This window comes from Larimichthys crocea, unplaced genomic scaffold, assembly GCF_000972845.2.
Source record: "Larimichthys crocea isolate SSNF unplaced genomic scaffold, L_crocea_2.0 scaffold607, whole genome shotgun sequence".
Taxonomy (NCBI): Eukaryota; Metazoa; Chordata; class Actinopteri; family Sciaenidae; genus Larimichthys; species Larimichthys crocea.
In genome coordinates this window covers 19,351-37,666 of record NW_020857941.1, presented here as the reverse complement: position 1 = coordinate 37,666, position 18,316 = coordinate 19,351, and the positions used below count along the sequence as shown (strand labels likewise).

Sequence of the window (18,316 nt, the reverse complement as noted above, 5' to 3'; positions counted from 1 at the left end):
AGCCAAAAAAGGGGCGTAAGAATAATAATAATAATAATAAGTGCGGTAAATAACATATGGTGTGCTCTTTTAGGCACACTCAAATAGACCACAACTAACAATTCCTAAGGCAACAGAGCAGTTACACGAAAACTAGAAATTAGAACAAAAGTAAAAGGTATAAAACTACAACAACAAAACAAATAAAAAAAGTTAATTAAGACCTACAGGGTAAAAAGCATAATTTAAGAACAGTTGCAGTAAAAGTAGATAAGACCTGTACAGCAAATAAGCACCAGAGTTAAAAGTAACAGGCAGTGATCAGGACATAAAAACTCAGCAGTGAATGACCAGGCACCTTAGGTAAAAAAATATGTCTTAATTATTTATTTTTTTATGTCTACAGAGGTGCAGTCCCTCAGATCCATAGGCAGACTGTTCCAGAGATAGGGGCCGCAGTAGCCTAAAGCGGCCTCACCATTCTTCTTTGTGGAGGTTCTAGGAGTCCAGATGCAGAGGATTAGAGGGACCTGCTTGGTACATACTTTTGTAGCATGTCAAAAAGGTTAAATTCTAAAACTAACGGGTAACAGGCTTTTAAAATGGGAGTTAGATGTGCCCTCTGTCTGGTCTTTGTCAGTACCCGGACTGCAGAGTCTGTATGCTGTTTGCTGTTGAGCAGGTAGTGTACAGAGCTTTTTCACTGAGAACCGCTGCCAGCTGCTGTAAACAGTGTTGATGAGGACTCTGCAGGTTGAAGAAACCAAAACAAGAAGCTAAAAGAGGGTAAAAGACCAAGGAGCCAGGGGATCTGCAGAGCTGGTGAGAATTCGAGAAATATTTTTTCACTACAAAAGACACTTTTCACATTCCACATATTACTATTACATAGTACAAATATTGATTAGTGCAGCTTTAATTAAGTTGCACTCACTGGGTTAATCATTTTAAAGGGAGCACAGTCATGTTTTCAAGTCAAGCAAACAGATGGAGACTCCACACAGTGCAGAGATTGATAATAAACTTTAATTTCAAGTTAAGATGGATGGCTGTGGAACATAGAAAACACACATTTCAGTATAAACATATGCATTCCAATGGAGTTCAACAGGTTGAGACCAGCGATCAGGAGTCTGTGGATGAGCATCTCAGCAGCAAAGCTCAATATGCATTACTCAGTGAAGCCAACAGAAAACAGTGAATGTACACTTCACACAGGGACTGTGGGAAATGAAGGATCTCAGCTCCATGATTCTCTGCACTGCAAGTCTGCTGAAGACTTTGTAATCACAAATGTGGACTCTTTAACCTGGCTTTGAGGAGGGACTTGCCTCTGGGTACCACAGGTGTTGGTGGATGCTGAGATTCAGGATGGTGGACGGGAAAAGTGTTCAAATACAGTTGATTTTGTCCGTTTAACTGTTTGGAGCCAAAGTGGACTGTTACTCTGACAGCACACTTCACAGCACATGAGATTCATTCTTCATTCAGAGCAGTACATTTCCCACAATATTTCAACAGGTGCACAGGTGTGTGTGTGCGTGTGTGTGTATGTGTGTCTGCAGTGCTGCCACTAGTAGCTGGAAGATACAGAAAGCTGACCACCATTTTGTTACCACTGGCAGCACTGAGCACTGTGTGGGCGTAAAGTAGTGCGCCTGAGAAATTTCAGTCCAAATCGTGTTTGGAGATCAGCCTTGGTAAAAATGTGAAAAAAAAAAAAAACCAAAAAAAAAACTGTATGAGATGTTGAAGTTCATGAACGAGTAGAAAAAGATTTGAAGTTGTCTAAATACATTTTGTGTACAAAGAGGTTACACAGTGTGAGAAAAAGAAGTGCTTTCAGCTGGAAAACCAGGGCCACATGTGGTTTTCCCTCTGCCTTTGTGGAACGGTCATATTCTATTTAAACATCCTCATGTCATTTACACTAAGATTTTTCTTTACACGCTGACAAACCTAAAATTTGGCTGCACTCTGTTCTAAATACCTCGTGAAAAACTCTTTAACCCTGAAAAACGCAAGTAGAGATTTGTAGGGGACACATTAAATACTTCTCAGTACAACATGAAAAGGATTATGGTAAATGTATTAAACATCAGCACAATATATTGGCTATCAGCAGCTTTAATAAAGAAAAACAAAAACAAAAAAAACAAACAAAAAAAAAACAAACAGAAGTTCCGGCCTTCAAAAAACCGTAAGTAAAATCTTACAACATGCCCATCACGGTTACAGTAAATGGTGCTGAGTAAGTTTGAGTGCATCCTTAGAGTCTCAGAAGTATATTTTACACCTGGGTAGATGATAAACAAGTCAAACCCACACCCACAAATAAACTTGACAATGTTTATTAGCAATATTTGAAGAACGTTATAATTTCTGTTAAATCTTATATTGAGTTCTTTTTGTCATTTTATTATTTTACCTCTTAACATGAACCGCACAAGATAGACTCACGAGGATAGATGTCTAGAAAATGTTTAGCACGAGCGCACTGACGTGGTGGACTTTTTTTTGCTTTTTTATCTTTTAGAAGTTAATTTATTAATGGCCTGCTTAAAGGCACTGCCACAATACATGGGGTGGGGAAGAAGCTACTGTCCATCACTCGCACAAGACAGTCCATTCTAGTGTCTAGTATACAGGTGGGGAGAGGCGAGGGTGGGGTGGGGGTGGGGGTTAGTGTGTGGGGCTGCTATAGGTAAATCTCATAGAAATCGTCCAGCTCCTCGTGAAACAAGTCCCACTCGTCCTCTGAATCTGTCACCTCGTCGTCGGTCCCCGCGGCGAGCAGCATGAGGAGCATCTCACTCAGCTCGAACGTCACCATCTCCTCGTCCTCGTTGTCAAAGGAGTCAGTGCTTTCCCGTTCGTCAAAGATGTCCCACAGCGGTGTTCGCCTCGAGTTCTAACGGAAACAGGAAAGAAAAGTGAAAATGAACACACAGAGGAACCTGAACAAACAAAAAGCAAGTTCACTAGTTTGAACCACTGAGCTAGACAAGCACTGCAGCTCAAAGCAACATGAGCAGGCAGTTCATCACCATTATGAGGTGGAGGCTGCAAGAGCTGGCATACCCCCTGACACCACCATTAGCAAGATTAATGCTAAGAAAACACATCAAGAGAGTGTATTATGTTGTAAAAAATGAAGGACTCTTTACATCCTTATTTTATCTACTGGATCTTCAAATAAAAAACCAAAGACAAGTTACAAGGTGGATCAGAGATGCAGGAGTTAAATTATGCCAACAGTGCCAGGCCTGGACTCTGTGGAGAAGCTTCATCAGTAAGTAACCATACCCTAAAGCTAGCATGAAGGCGGTCAGAGCAAAGTTTGACAGATTTGATGTCAAGTCCATGGGAGATCGCATGGCCTGCTGCAACAGGAGCAGGAAACATTTTACTCCTCAATGTTTACAACGCATGAAAATTCTGAACTGTGCTGACCAACCTCTGGTCAGGTGAGCCCTGATGGAGGTTCATTCATTTCTGCTTTTATTATAATCATAATTATTCCCTAAATAGGTCTGGTCTCAATTCAGGCACAGACTGTATTTATATTTAAGACATTTGCCACATTCATGTATTTTTTCAGATTTCAGATTCAGATTCTTTCATGATTTCCTTATTAACTGCAGAGTATCTTATATATATTATTCACATTTACAGTTCCTGCAAAGAAAAGTTGATTCCTGGTTGCCAGCCTGGAAACGTCTTTTAAAAGTTAATGTTGAGCCTAAATCTCATGTAATTCATTCAAAACATGGTGTAACACTCTTTAGAGTTGAACTGTTGGAGTTCTGTCAGAGATCATTTCAGATGTTTCTGATACCGTCATTATTACTACCATATCTGTTACTGTAATCATTTTTATCATTCATTGTGATTCATTGTCATTTTGTCAGTCATTGTAACTGTACAATATGTTTGTGTTGATTTGTCCTGTACACGTGACATCTATTGCACGTCTGTCCGTCCTGGGAGAGGGATCCCTCCTCTGTGGCTCTTCCTGAGGTTTCTTCCACATTTTTTCCCTGTTAAAGGGTTTTTGTGGGCAAGTTCTTCCTCACTTGAACCGAGGGTCTAAGGACAGAGGGTGTCACTCCCTGTACAGATTGTAAAGCCCTCTGAGGCAAATGTACTTTGTGACTTTGGGCTATACAAATAAAATTGATTTGATTTGATTTGATACTCGAAACAAAAATTATCTACACTACATCATCTGTGCAGTTTTACTGTTGGTACTTCACCTCAGAGGCATGTTACTGTCCACCTCCAGCAGAGGGTGCTGGAGCTTAGGAAGTGTTGTCAGTGTTATTAGGCGGCATTCAGACAGGGACAGGCAAACCGGACGCTGGCAGCGTTGTTCAGTTCATCTCAGCGGGGGTCGTGTGTTTCCACACCGGCAGCCCGCAACGCAGGCGTTGCCACAAAAAAACTTCGCCAGCTTCCAGATTCAACTTTTGGAAAATGGAGCCACACATTAGCTCCAGCTGCCAATCAGACACTCAGATCGGTCAAACCTCCACAGACAGCCTGAAATGTCTCTGAAGCAGAGACTATCCAGGTGGATTCACGGACTAAACTCTGATCATCTACCTGTGAGAATAACAGAGAGCGAGCGCCAGCCTCGATAAGCTGTCATTAATCAGAGAAATAAAAAGTTATTTCCTTGTTTCACAGTGGTTACATTCAGCAGGTATGTCCACAGCAACCACCACCAGCTCCCCTCACCCCCCTACCACCGGTTGCCGGTTTGCCTGTCCCTGTCTGAACGTGGCCTTAGTGGAGTAATCTTGGATCTTAAGAGTACTTGTTGGTGAAAGGAGCTAGTGTGCACTGGTACCCGGTTCCTGCTGTTGGATCCGGTCTGTCTTCGCTGGGGCTGAGCTTCCTCCAGCCGTCCATCGGGGTAGGCATGCTTGTAGAAACAATTTGAGCCAAAGGGGCACGTTCCACGGCCCTCGTCAAAGTATCGACAAGGTTTACTCCTGAAGAAGACAAGCAGAGAACACAGCAGGTTAGACTGTCTCTGTGACTCAGAGCACAAGAAACAGCAGACCTCCATGGAGCTTTTCATTAAATTCAATTTTCAATTTCACTTCAGGACTGCACTGGATGTTGTATCTGCCCACTCCCTTCAGAGCTTCCCACGAATGCCACCCACTCATGCAGCTTCACCATCCCACTCCTGTGATGATTCTGATCACATCCACCCGCTACTGCTTTCTATTTCAAATCTGTCTGTTCCATCCTGCAGGGAAGATAACGAATGTTTAATTTTTGTTCTGCTGATATGCATCTGATGAACAACTTTAAAAAAAGTTGGACTGAAGAGAAGCCTAAAAAAAAAAAAAAAGAACAAAAATCTGCTTCAAAACTAAAAAGGTAAAAAAAGCTGGAGCAGATACAAAGCAGTCTCAGAGCTCAAAACAATAAGAGTGTGACTGCTGCACTGTGTGCTCAGTGTATGGGTGTGTATCCTGTGTTACCCCATGCCGTCCTTGTATTTCTGGATGAGTTTCTGCTTGTCGTCCTTGTCTTCCACCCAGTACTCGCTTGGGATGACAAAGTTGGATGTGATTCGACACTCTGGGCAAGACCTGCAAATAAAAATGTAAAAGAATGAAAAAGTTGTGGTCAGACAGATTTGATTTATTGATCCCGCACAGCGAAATGACAACCTGTTAACCAAGCTCCATCTATCTGCAATATACTGCTGCTTTGTGAAGAGCTGTGTAGTATTTAAATAGAATGAAAAAAAAAAACCTTTTATGTCTGAACATGTGACAAACTATCTTCATTCATCTCACTGTTCTTTACGCGAGTCCATGGAAAAGACAGTGATACGAATTACAACCATGACTGCTAAAGAGTTGGGACACTGTGTGAAACAGAAATAAACATTATGCAATCATGTGCTAATCCTTTTTGATATATTCACATGCAGACTGACCAAAACCTCAAGAAAAACTACTCACCAAAATGTATTAAATGATTTAGTGCAATGTCCCCTCAATCTAGCAGGGACACAAACATGGATCATAATCACTTCCCAAACCTTGATCTGACTCACTTGATGATTTTGCTCTCAAACTGCTTGGCACTCCTCCACTTGCGAATGCACTTTAGACAGTAGCAGTGGCTGCAGTTGGAGAGGATGCCAAAACGGCGCTCGCTTGGGTTAGCCTTCTCAAACACCACCTCCATACACACACCACACATCATGTCCTTGCTGCGCTGGATGGCAAATGAAATCTCCATGTCTTTCTCATGGGCCTCAATGCACGCCTAGGAGAGGGAACAGGTAGACCACAACATCTTCTCCACTTAACCATTCAACAATTATCATCATTATACCACGTTTTATGTTCAATTCCTTAATTTTTGCTTTATGATCCACCTTATTCAGTTTACAGGTGTGTGTTACAGTGAATGCAGTAGGTTGCAGTAACCGTACCTTAGTGTGCTCAGAGCGCTGGGCGTTGTCAGTGGGGTGGAGCACTTGGAGGCCGCACATGTCACACACATCACCGTGGAGATAGGCACAGTTGATTCCGTAGCGGCACTCTCCGACCGCAGCGTATGGACAGAGCTGCTTCCTCAATTCTTTGTTAGCCGGTGCTGCGTCACTGTCAAACTCCTCAATGAGAGGGCCGGAGCTCTCCACCTTCACCGGCTCGGCTGCACACACAGAGGTTCATGCATTATGTATATTTATGTTGTGCCATGTTGACCAGTTCATTGATTTATTTCCACCACAGAGAATGAAACAGGAGACCTTCACTCATTATATGACATCAGTTCACAACTTATGAATGATCCGAGTGCTGCTTGAAAAATTTAAAAATTGATTATGGAGTGACACTAAACATGGTAACTGTGGGAGAATCTTCCCATCACTGCTGGTCACTCACCTCGTCCACAGTATGGCTGTCCGGGAACAAACTCCGCAGCATTGACCCAGTCTTGTGCCCCTGTTGACCCACTGGGTTCTGGGTCTGACGGGCCAACCAGCGAGGCGGAGGGCAGCGGCAGCGTCTGGGAGGTCGGCAACTCTTCGTTCTTTGTTGGTTTACAGTGCTCGAACCTGTGGGAGCACATGGAGGATGTTCTGTTACAGTATAATGATCGACAGGAAGGCGCCGAGTTACAAAACAAGCAAAAATGCAAAAATGAAATGATGATGAATTCACTTCAAGAGTTGACATGATCCATCTTTCTTTACATTCAAAGCTTCTGTTGAGCTTTTTAAACAGGTATGTTTCAGTTTTAGTCTTACGAATAAAAAAAAAAAAAAGATTTGCCGGTTGCTCTTTGCAAACAACATCCAACATTACATCTAAATGTAAACCTTTAACTTGATCTGCCTTCACCAGACAACCCTGCTACGAGTTGCCGCAATCCCTGATCCTCTGTGAATCCACACTTAGCTGCTTTTGTAATTTATGAATCAGTCAATCATCAGTCACAGTGATGGCACCTTATCAGGTGATTTGTGGTTTCGCTAGATAGTAGGTAGGGGCAGTGGGAACCTTAAGAGAGTCATAGTTACTCCCACCGTTCACCCACGCTTTATTAAATGGGTAGAAATCACATCGTGTCAACATTTGTTTTAATTAAACAGTCGGATTTGGGAAAGATTTGTTGGATTTCCTGTCTTGGTTGGCACTGATTTCAAACTGCAGTGTGAAGGTGTCGGCCTTCTAAAACTGCACTTTGTCCAAACCAAACTTCCATATAATGAGCACTTTGTTATGTTTCTGTCAATAATTTCTTTACTGTGAGTTCACCTTTTAATGTCTACACTGCTTGGTCCGAATTCCCTGGTTTTAGGATTCTGCATAACTTTAAGCCTTAATATCATTTGAACAGGTGAGTTCTATAAAAATTCATGAACGGGGAAATTAACTATAGAGACCAAAAAATTAGACAGAGATGGACAGAGACTCTTGGTTTTTTTTAGTCAAAAAAACGGAAATTGACTGACTGGCTGCTGTCTCGCGGATTTCTATCGTGTGACAGACTGATTGAGAAGAAGTCACAAATCCATTTCCAGTGTGTGTTGGACCTGTATCTGGACCTGTATCTTGTCGGTCAGTTGGTCGGTCAGTCGAACGGACGGACAGACATGTCCTGTAAAAAGTGCATAAACAATGACCGACCGACCGACCGACCGACCGACCGACCGACCGTGTTACTAGTTTACAGTGTAAATTGTTGGGTCAGACTCAGATTTAGAAGCTGATTCATGAAATAAACAAAGCCACAACACGACAGGCAGAGTACCAAAGTTTAGATTTACGTTACGTTTTGCTTGTCCTGCCCTAGTGAAGGTTCAGCGGCATCAACCTGGCCCCTGCGTGAGGGCATTAGGGGAAGCGGGCAGTTCACTGTTTGGAATTCAATCTTACATTATTGTACCTTTAAGTCCTGTGTAAAACAAATTGGCATCAAAGGAACCACCCTAAGCTGGTTTAAGTCATATTTCTTAGATCAATCTCAGTTTGTTCACGTCAATGATGAATCCTCCATGCATACCAAAGTTTGTTATGGAGTCCCACACGGTTCTGTACTAGGACCACTTCTATTCAGTTTATATATGCTTCTTTTAGGGAACATTATTAGGAATCACTCCAATAATTGTCACTGTTATGCTGACGACACCCAACTATATTTATCGCCTGATGAAACCAATCAGTTAACTAAACTCTAAGCATGCCTTAAGGATATAAAAGTTGAATGACCTACAATTTTCTGATGTTAAATTCAGACAAAACTGAAGTTCTTGTAATTGGACCAAAACACCTCAGAAACTCTCTATTTCTAGAGTCTTAGTTACTTTAGAGGGGATCACCCTGGCCTCCAGCTCCACTGTAAAGAATCTTGGAGTTGTTTTTGATCAGGATTTGTTCTTTAACATCCACATAAAACAAATTTCGAGGACTGCATTCTTCCACTTACGCAACATCGCTAAAATCAGAAGCATCGTCTCTCAAGCGGATGCAGAAAAACTAGTCCACGCATTTGTTACTTCTAGGCTGGACTATTGTAACTCTGTTATCAGGCTGCTACAATAAGTCTCTTAGGACTTTGCAGCTAATTCAGAATGCTGCTGGACGTGTTCTGACAGGAACCAAGATCAGAGATCACATCTCTCCCATTTTGGCTTCCTTGCATTGGCTACCTATTAAATCTAGAATAGAATTTAAAATTCTTCTTACATACAAAGCTCTTCATGGTCAGGCACCATCATATCTAAAAGAGCTCATAATACCTTACTACCCCTCTAGAACACTGCGCTCTCATTATGCTGGATTCCTTGTGGTTCCTATAATTTCCAAAAGTAGATTGGGAGTAGGGCTGCCACAAACTATTATTTTGATAGTCGACTAATCACCGATTATTTTTTTGATTAGTCAACTAATCGGATCATATGTAAATTGACTGTAAAACATACAGCTTAACGCACCAGCATGCAGCTGATCAGATCATTAGCCTTCAGCTTGAAGTAAGAGCTAACTGAAAATAAAAACAATTAAGATGATAGCTCATCAACCCTTTAATGAGAGTCCACGGCCCCGGTAAATGGCGAGGTCCGGGCGGGCGCTGTAAAGCTTGCGGCTCCCGGGCCTTTCCAAGCCGACCCAGAGCCGGTCGCGGCACACCGCCACGGAGGAAACGCGCCCGCGGGGGCCAGCCAGCGTCGGGGAGAGGTCACACGAGGGGATCCTGTTAAAAAAGTTAAAAAAGCAAAAACGACGTGTCTACTAAATTAGTCGTCGACGATTTTGTCGACATAATCGTGACTAATCGACTAATCGTGGTAGCCCTAATTGGGAGCCAGAGGTTTCAGCTATCAAGCTCCTCTTCTGTGGAACAGACTACCATTCTGGGTTCGGGAGGCAGACACGGTCAACACTTTTAACAGTAGACTTAAGACTTTCCTCTTTGATAAAGCTTATAGTTAAGGCTGGCTCAGGTCATCCCTTAGTTATACTGCCATAGGATTAGACTGCCGGGGGACTCTCTGTCTCTCTCTCTCTCTCTGTCTCTCTCTCTCTCTCTGTCTCTCTGTCTCTCTCTCTCTGTGGACATACATGTCTCATTAATGCATGTTACTAACCAAACTTCCCCGGACTGCTGGACGACAGAACACAGAATGTTCTGTCGTCCAGCAGGTTCTCGTGGATCGTGGCTGCTGCTGTGATCCTGCATGATGTACACTACATATATTATTACTGTCATTGTTGCTACCATATCTGCGACTGTGGTCATTTTATCATTCATTGTCAGTCATTGTAATTGTACAACGTGTTTCTGTTGATTTGTCCTGTACATGTAACATCCATTGCACGTCTGTCCGTCCTGGGAGAGGGATCCCTCCTCTGTGGCTCTTCCTGAGGTTTCTTCCACCTTTTTTCCCTGTTAAGGTTTTTGTGGGCAAGTTTTTCCTCACTTGAACTGAGGGTCTAAGGACAGAGGGTGTCACTCCCTGTACAGATTTTAAAGCCCTCAGAGGCAAATGTACTTTGTGACTTTGGGCTATACAAATAAAATTTGATTTGATTTGAAAACTGTTTAACACACAGACAGACACACTGTATAAAGGACTATAGACACAGAGGACAAGGACTCCAACATACTGAGCTTGACCTTCAGATGTTTGATATCAGTGGCACATGTCTTCTTCTTTGCCTGTCAATAATAAGCATGTCGGGGCGGTCGGGGCGGTCGGTGGCGTAGTGGGTTAAGCGGCCGCCTCGTGTGTAAGAGGCTACAGTCCTCGCTGCAGCCGGCCCCGGTTCGAATCCCGCATCGGACGGCCATTTGCTGCGTGTCATTCCCCCTCTCTCTGCCCCCTGCTTCCTGTCTATCTTCAGCTGTACTATCAATAAAAGGCATAAAAAGGCCAAAAAAACATTAAAAAAAAAAAAAAAAAATAATAATAATAATAAGCATGTCACTGGAATGTGAGCTGGTGTGACACACAGACAAAAATGTACACACACTTTACCTAAAACCAACAACACCACAATATTTTGTCTTACTTTGAGCTATTTAAACATGCTATTCTTAGTTTCTGTTATTGACGTGTGAATATGACAGACAGAACATGATCTGCTGTTATGGTCTCTACAGTACAAGGCTTTACAGTGGAAGCTTTTGGTTGGTCTGTGAACATTTTATAGGTTTTATCTTGAATGGACCATTTGGTTGACGCTGTGTGGTGAAAGGCCGTCAGCACTGAGATTTTTCTGACGTCACAGTAGAGGGCTGTGCAATTAATCAAATTTTGATCACGATTTCGATTTTGTTGTAAGACGATCTCAAAAATCATATAATCGAGTTTAAACGATTTATTTTTCGATTCACTTTTCATTACACAATTTCCGAGAGACGCGCATGCGCAATACATTCCATTTCACGCGGCCCCACTGACTAACAGGATAGCCCATACTCCTTCATGCAGCTGAAGAGTGAGGAGGTGTGTCGTCTGGTGTTCAAAAACAGTGAGTGAGATTGAAAGCGAATGAGAAGAATCCGATGAGAAGCAGCAGCACATATTGTGCAAGATTTGCTACAAGGTAATAGCTGCTCCTCTTGGTAACACTACAAATTTATTCAACCATCTCAAACAAAAGCACAAAGTCACTCACGACGAATTAATAAAGAAACAAAAAGACAAAGCCAGTGCCACAACCAGCAAGACGTCAATGCAAACTCAGTCATCGATCACAGACACATTGTTTAATGCGACTCCTTATCCGACAAGTTCGGAGAGGCACAAGACATTAGGCTACGTTTACACATAGCCGGCTATGTTGAGAAACGAATATTTCCCTCCCTCCGTTTTCCAAAACAACATTGTGCACATAGCATCGTTTTAAAAAAAAGTTTTCGGTTACATCAACCCGCATAAATACGCCATGGAGCGCCATCATAACTACGCCAAGCCTATGGGCGGCTTGCTTCCATGGTCATCGTCATAGCGAACGGTAAACATTGGTCGCACTTTTGGCGCATCAGCTGCCTAAAACTCGATTCGTTTTCAGAGGCGAATTCACCGTTTGCGTGTAAAAGATCGGTACAAACGAAGGGAAATGTCTCCGTTTTTTAAAATACCCGTGTACGTGTAAACGGGGCCTAACAGCTGCAATTGGATATTTCTTAGCTAAAGATATGCAACCCATTAATACAGTCGAGGGTGAGGGTTTCAAGAAGATGCTTATTGATGCTTATGCTTATTATTATATTTATTTTGTTCTATAAATATAGAGAATTTGCAGAGCAGCTGGATCCATAGTTTATTTTGGATACATTTATGTTTTTCTATGCCTTATTTAATGTTCCATAAAGTATATTTATTTTATTGATTTAATGCTTTATGCATTGCAAAACAGCTGTAAAGTTCATATTTGTAGCCAAAATTTATTTTCAATTTATTTTTCAATATTTTGCATAAAGAATCAATAACAAAGTGTTTTTTGAGAGAGAGAGAAATGCTGAATAAATGCATTGTGAAACTCAAAATTAATTGTTTGAATAATCGTGATTTCAATATTGACCAAAATAATCATGATATTGATTTTTTCCATAATCGAGCAGCCCTACGTCACAGAGTCACAAATGGAGGAGAACATTGCAGTTACTGGATGTAATGCCAGCTCTATGAGTACATGCTTCTCCTTCTGTCGCCATCTGTGAGTACACTGAGCATCTTTACTGTCCTGACACAGAAAGTATGGATCTGTTCTGATTCCAGTTATACTCCCATTGGCTGCAGGATGGACTCCAGCAGCCAGATTCTCAAAGGCAAAGATTCACCTGACGTTTGGCCAGAACAGAGTGGCCTTAATAAAGGAAACAAGTCAACTGCACAGCTACAATCTAGCATGACTAACAGGCCATGGTAGCCTGTGCACATAGCCATACAAAGGAAAGACGTGGCCTATCCCTCCTGCAGCCTCCTCCATGATGGCGGACTCCATCAGAACATACTGCTAACCAGTCTGTTCCCAGAAAGCCACTGGAGTGCTGGAAGGGGGGGGGGGCTTCTGGAGCTATGCATAAATAAATGAGAGAGGAGGGTGCTGCAGCAGAGTGAACCTGGGGAACCCAGCAACAGCACAGGAGGGTAGGGGGGCTAAGAGAAAGAGAGCAGGAGGAGCGTTATGCAATTTCCATGCAGGCTGCAGTGCACTCTGTCTGGCCCTGGGGGCTGCAGAAGAGAGAAAGAGGGAGAGAGAGACACAGAGACAGAGTGGGAGAGCTAGACAGAGCCTATCACAATAGAGGGAGCCCAGGGAATTCAACCATAATAAACCCCCACAGCGAGAGCCTTTCTCTGGACTCTTAATACAGGGTGCAAAGCCCTACGGGGTCACAGACATAATGAGAACACCCTCCTTACTGCAGCTCCATCACAAGGATGGAGGAATGTGACTTAACACAACAACAGCAAAAACAGCAACAACAACTCAGTGCTACAATCAATGTGTGTGTGTGTGTGTGTAAATAATGTGTCCTGCTGCTGTTGGGGTGGTCCTCCGACGGCCTCTGTAACTATGGGGATGCTCCTAAAGCCAGACATGGAGCAGACAGTGTCTGTACAAGCTGGCTGCTGCTGTCTGGGTACACTCAGGCTTGACAACAGAGTGGGGGACTAATCTGCTTCTCAAAAGGACCACGGCACTGCGTGTCTGAGCCCATTTACTGCGAGGAAACTCTGCTGAACACATTCAGAGTACGCTGAAGCTGCCGGATGGCACCGATTTCAGTCCAGGACAAGATTCAGCTTTCTCATACAGGACAGTGACCTCTGTTAGCTACACTTTATGCTTTTCAAATCACTCTGCACACATGGAATCAGAACAGAGCTGACAACTCGAAACAGAGACAGATTACCTAAATAAAGGCTGCAGCTGTCAGCTACATCCACAACAAACAGCCTGCTTCATGACCATCACACACACACAAAGCCATTTAATAATAATGATGATGTTAACATTATTTATCTTCATGGATTCATTTGCAGTTGAATCATTACCCAAGAATTAAGTCAAGAATAGAAAATAATAGAACATGCTCTGAAAACTGTCCTCTAGTTAGTTGAGTTGAAATATTAATTGATTATCAGTCAACTGACTAATAATAACATTTCTGATAATTAGACAGACAAGTCACTCTGAATCATAACCTCTCTGATTATAACTTATCAAACATGAATCTTTGTTGTTTCTATGACACTAAGCTGAACATGTTTGTGTAACATTTGAAGTTATGTTATTGTAGAATAAACTGAATGATGAATGTATTTCAGACCCAGATCAGATTTATGTTTATCTTATAGGCAGGCAGACTTTGACAAAGCATGACATGATCAGTCAACTCATCATCAACAAAGACAGCCAGGAGGACGCTGCTGAACACCAACACTAAAGACAGGACTTCAAATGCACCATTTAGAATAAACTACTCCATTACGCAGGTCAATGATATGAAGCCACAGACCGGCATATGGACGCGGAGCTGCCACAGACACTGACAACAACATGCTGACATTATGAGGAGGCAGCAGTCTCAGGTGTCAGATCCACTTGAAGAGCAAGCTGGAGCACTTCTGAGAAAGCTGTCAGTGAAGCTGCTGTGCTGTCACTCGGCCACTTTTAGAAAGGAAGTTTACATGAAGCTCAACTGACAACTGTGACACTTGTTTTAGTCTGTGGCAGCTGATCTTTGAACGCTCACTAGAGTCTAAGCAACCCGAGCCTGTAGAATCCAGCCACAGATTTTAAAGATGGGAGTTGAGTGTTTACCTGCAGCGGTCTCCAAACACACAGTTTCCTTTCTGAAAGAACTTGCAGATCATGGCTGCTGGTTTGCTGCTGCTCAGATCGTGCGAGTATCGACAGTTGTCTCCTTCCTTGCACAAACCATGCATGAAGTATCTGGAAAAAGAACACACAGGTGCTATCACGTTAGAACGTTAACGGAAAGCTGAACAGCGCGCGCACACACACACACACACACACACAGTGTTTCACTGACATGTTAACGCCATCAAGATCATCTTAGCACGTCCACAACAAACACTGCCCTCATCACGCTAGCTTCATGCAGTGTGACATTCACACTCGCTCGGTTCTAAAGTGAATGTGTACTGAGTGAACAGTTGGACGTTAAGTGTGAGTGTGTTATCGTTCTGTTGTGACAGTCGTTCAGCTCGTACTGACGTTCCAGCCCGACATGAACGCTAACAGAGTCGCTGGTTGTAAACGGAGCTAGCAGCCTGTCGCTAGCTCAGCTGGCTCTGAGAGACCACAACACGGCGAACATAACAACACAGCTAGCTAGCCAACAGCTGAGCCGAGCCGAGCCTTGGTAGACGCCGCTGTCAGCCGCTCACCAGCCGCCATACCGCCGCTATTCTGCCGTCAAAGCACACCCGACAGAACTATCTTCGACATGTTAGCACTCTGCCGTCCTGTCTTACCTGCAGGTTACGTGTTTGGTCCAACCTCCTGTTACTGGTGAACTCGCCGTAGACGCTACTGCTGCCTCCGCCATTGCTGTTTATGTTGAGAAGCTAGAGCCGGATGTTCCGGACAGCTCCGGTCCAGCTCGGCTTCTTTCGCGTATGTACGGTTCAAGTCGGAGTTTATCGGAAAAGCTCGCGCTGAGCAGCGCGCTGTCCACACCGGGGCACCATAGTTACGCTCACTCATGGTGATTCAAACACAGACTGACATTAGGGGGGAAAATTAAAGTCACAGCTCATTTAGTTTCAGATCATACATTTGCGATTGTGGCTGTGTATATAGGCTGTGCCTCTCACTGCACGGTGTGTAAAACAAATCATAATTAACGGAATACTTTTATCAAAAATCAAATAACAAACTAGAATATAGCTGCAAGCAGCAATGAGGGGCCCATGCAGATCAGGCGATCATGTAATGTAATAATAGTAATTATCAGCATACATGAAAATTTAGTTTCACATCCAAACACGTCAAGAGAAAAAAGCAAAAACGCATTTTTGCTGATTACAGCACCCCCTAGTGACCGAATGACACCAGATTTCGTTCCTGCACTTAGGACAGAGCCTCAAAGCATGACATCAAATTTGGTTTCATTTAGCCAAAGCGTTCCTGAGATATGAGCTCACATCGAAATCGGCGCATTCGCTGCTGATTTCTATTGGCTGTAGCCGGCAAGCGAAGTCGAAATTGAAAAATCCATCTCCTAAGTTTTGTGCGGATTGGTCTGAAGATCGTGTCTGCCGATTTTTGTGAGAATTGGCCAAAATTTGAACCAGCTGAAACTTTAGATTCACTTTCGCCAAAATCCAATATGGCAGCCACTATCTTAAGCAGACGTGAACATTTTGGACAGAACCTGAATTGTGACCTTCCACAGTATTAGCAGACATGAAAATTTAGCATCAAATCAAACACGTCAAGACAAAAAAGCAAAAATGCAATTTTGTTAATTACAGCGCCTCCTAGTGGACAAATGACACCACATTTTTTTGGCGCACTTTGGGGCGGGTCTCGATGCACGTGACCAAATTTGGTCTTCGGAAGTCAAAGTGGCGCCGAGATATGATCAAACTTCCTGTTTGGCAGCGTTGCCGCCAATGGCGATTGGTTAACGTGAAAAGTTGGCATGAACTATCAATAGGGAACCCGCAGTGTCTGTGGATATCACAATTTCATTTCAAATACAAACACATCAAGAGATATGAGAAAAAACAATGTTTTGCTAATTGTAGCGCCCCCTAGAGACGTAATGACACCATATTTGTTTCCTGGACTTGGAACAGAGCCTCGATGCATGGCACCAAATTTGGTTTTGTTTCGCCAAAGCGCTTCTGAGATATGAGCTCACATCGGCTGTAGCACGTAAACAAAGGCGAAATTGAAAAATCCATCTCCTAACTTTTGTGCGGATTGGTCTGAAGATAGACTGTGCGAATTTTCATGAGAATCAATCAAAATTTGTGACCGCTGAAACTTTTCTTCCACTTTCAACAAAATCCAAGATGGCGGAGAATCTATCATGGCGCATTATCATAGGGTGCGACCAAATTTGGTCTTCGAAAGTCAAAGTGGCGCCGAGATATGATCAAACTTCCTGTTTGGCAGCATTGCCGCCGATGGCGATTGGTTAACGTGAAAAGTTGGCATGAACTATCAATAGGGAACCCGCAGTGTCTGTGGATACCATGATTTAATTCCAAATAAAAACACATCAGATATGAGCAAAAACAATGTTTTGATAATTACAGCACCCTCTAGAAACCAAATGACACCAGATTTCTTTTCTGCACTTGGAACGCCTGAAAGCATGGCATCAGATTTAGTTATGTTTCACCAAAGCGTTCCTGAGATATGAGCTCACAAAGAAATCGGCGCCTTTGCCACCGATTGGCTGTAGTGGGTGAACAAAGCCAAAACTGAAAAATCTGTCTCCCACATTTTGTGCGGATTGGTCTGAAGATAGTCTGTGCCGGTTTTCGTGAGAATCGGTCAAAATTTGTGACCGCTGAAAATTTTGTTTCACTTTCAACAAAATCCAAGATGGCCGAAAGTCTATCTATCGATCTAACTTGGTATGATCCAAGGAATCCAACGATACCTTGTTTTTGAAAATTGGGCTAACGGTTCAAAACTTACATACACAAACGTCCCTTAAACTTTGACCCGTTGGTGGCGCTATACCGTGTTTACTGCCAACATGTAACTTGGTAACATTAAAGATACGACTGTCCTTAATCAATGTGCAAAATTTCACAACTTTTTAACCATACGGTTCTATGGGCTGCCATAGACAATGGGTTCCTGGACCCTGTTATGCCCCGGTCTACGGGCCTAGAGCATAACAACAAAAAGGTATCACAATCTTCCCCGAGTCCCAAGTAGCCAGTACAACAAGTTTTATGTACAAAAGAAAATGGTTTATTTACAAAAATCAAAAGGTCAAACAACTATAACTAAGGAATCATCTTCAGGGTGGACCAAGGCCAAAACAACAACCAAAACAAACTATCTAGAAAATAAATGTTTTCCTCAGAAAACCAAAATCACAATAAACTGACCTTCCTAACATACAAAAAACAGGAGAAAATATGATCAACTCAAATGGCAGTCCACCCCTACTCTTCAAACAAACAAAAGAAAAACTTTCTAATCGCAAACAGAGAACTTCACAACAAGACATGTGGCTGGTTGGGAGAGGAGTAGGATGCGGAAATGCTGCTGACGGCTGCCATCTTGGTTCTTTATATACCAGGTGCTTTCAGCTGCAGCCAATCACAGGCAATGACTGG

At 42.9% G+C, this 18,316-nt stretch overlaps 1 protein-coding gene across 1 annotated transcript; it reads right to left on the bottom strand.

The window, feature by feature from the left end:
* Positions 1-986: 986 nt before the first annotated feature.
* On the bottom strand, positions 987-15,668 carry mkrn1 (makorin, ring finger protein, 1). The gene is made up of 8 exons (XM_010749586.3): positions 15,482-15,668; positions 14,805-14,936; positions 6,903-7,075; positions 6,446-6,669; positions 6,062-6,276; positions 5,478-5,588; positions 4,832-4,976; positions 987-2,890 (listed from the first exon to the last, which is right to left on the bottom strand). The coding sequence occupies exons 1-8, from the start codon at positions 15,553-15,555 to the stop codon at positions 2,678-2,680; spliced, it is 1,287 nt and encodes a 428-aa protein (XP_010747888.1). The 5' UTR covers positions 15,556-15,668; the 3' UTR covers positions 987-2,677.
* Between the last annotated feature and the right edge of the window lie 2,648 nt (positions 15,669-18,316).

Coding starts and splice junctions, on each gene's coding strand:
- mkrn1 (XM_010749586.3), bottom strand. CDS start 15,555: ATGGCGGAGGCAGCAGTAGCGTCTACGGCGAGTTCACCAGTAACAGGA. Junction 4,977..5,477: donor AAATACAAGGACGGCATGGG/GTAACACAGGAT, acceptor TGTCTTCTTCAG/GAGTAAACCTTGTCGATACT. Junction 2,891..4,831: donor GATCCAACAGCAGGAACCGG/GTACCAGTGCAC, acceptor TGTTTCCGTTAG/AACTCGAGGCGAACACCGCT.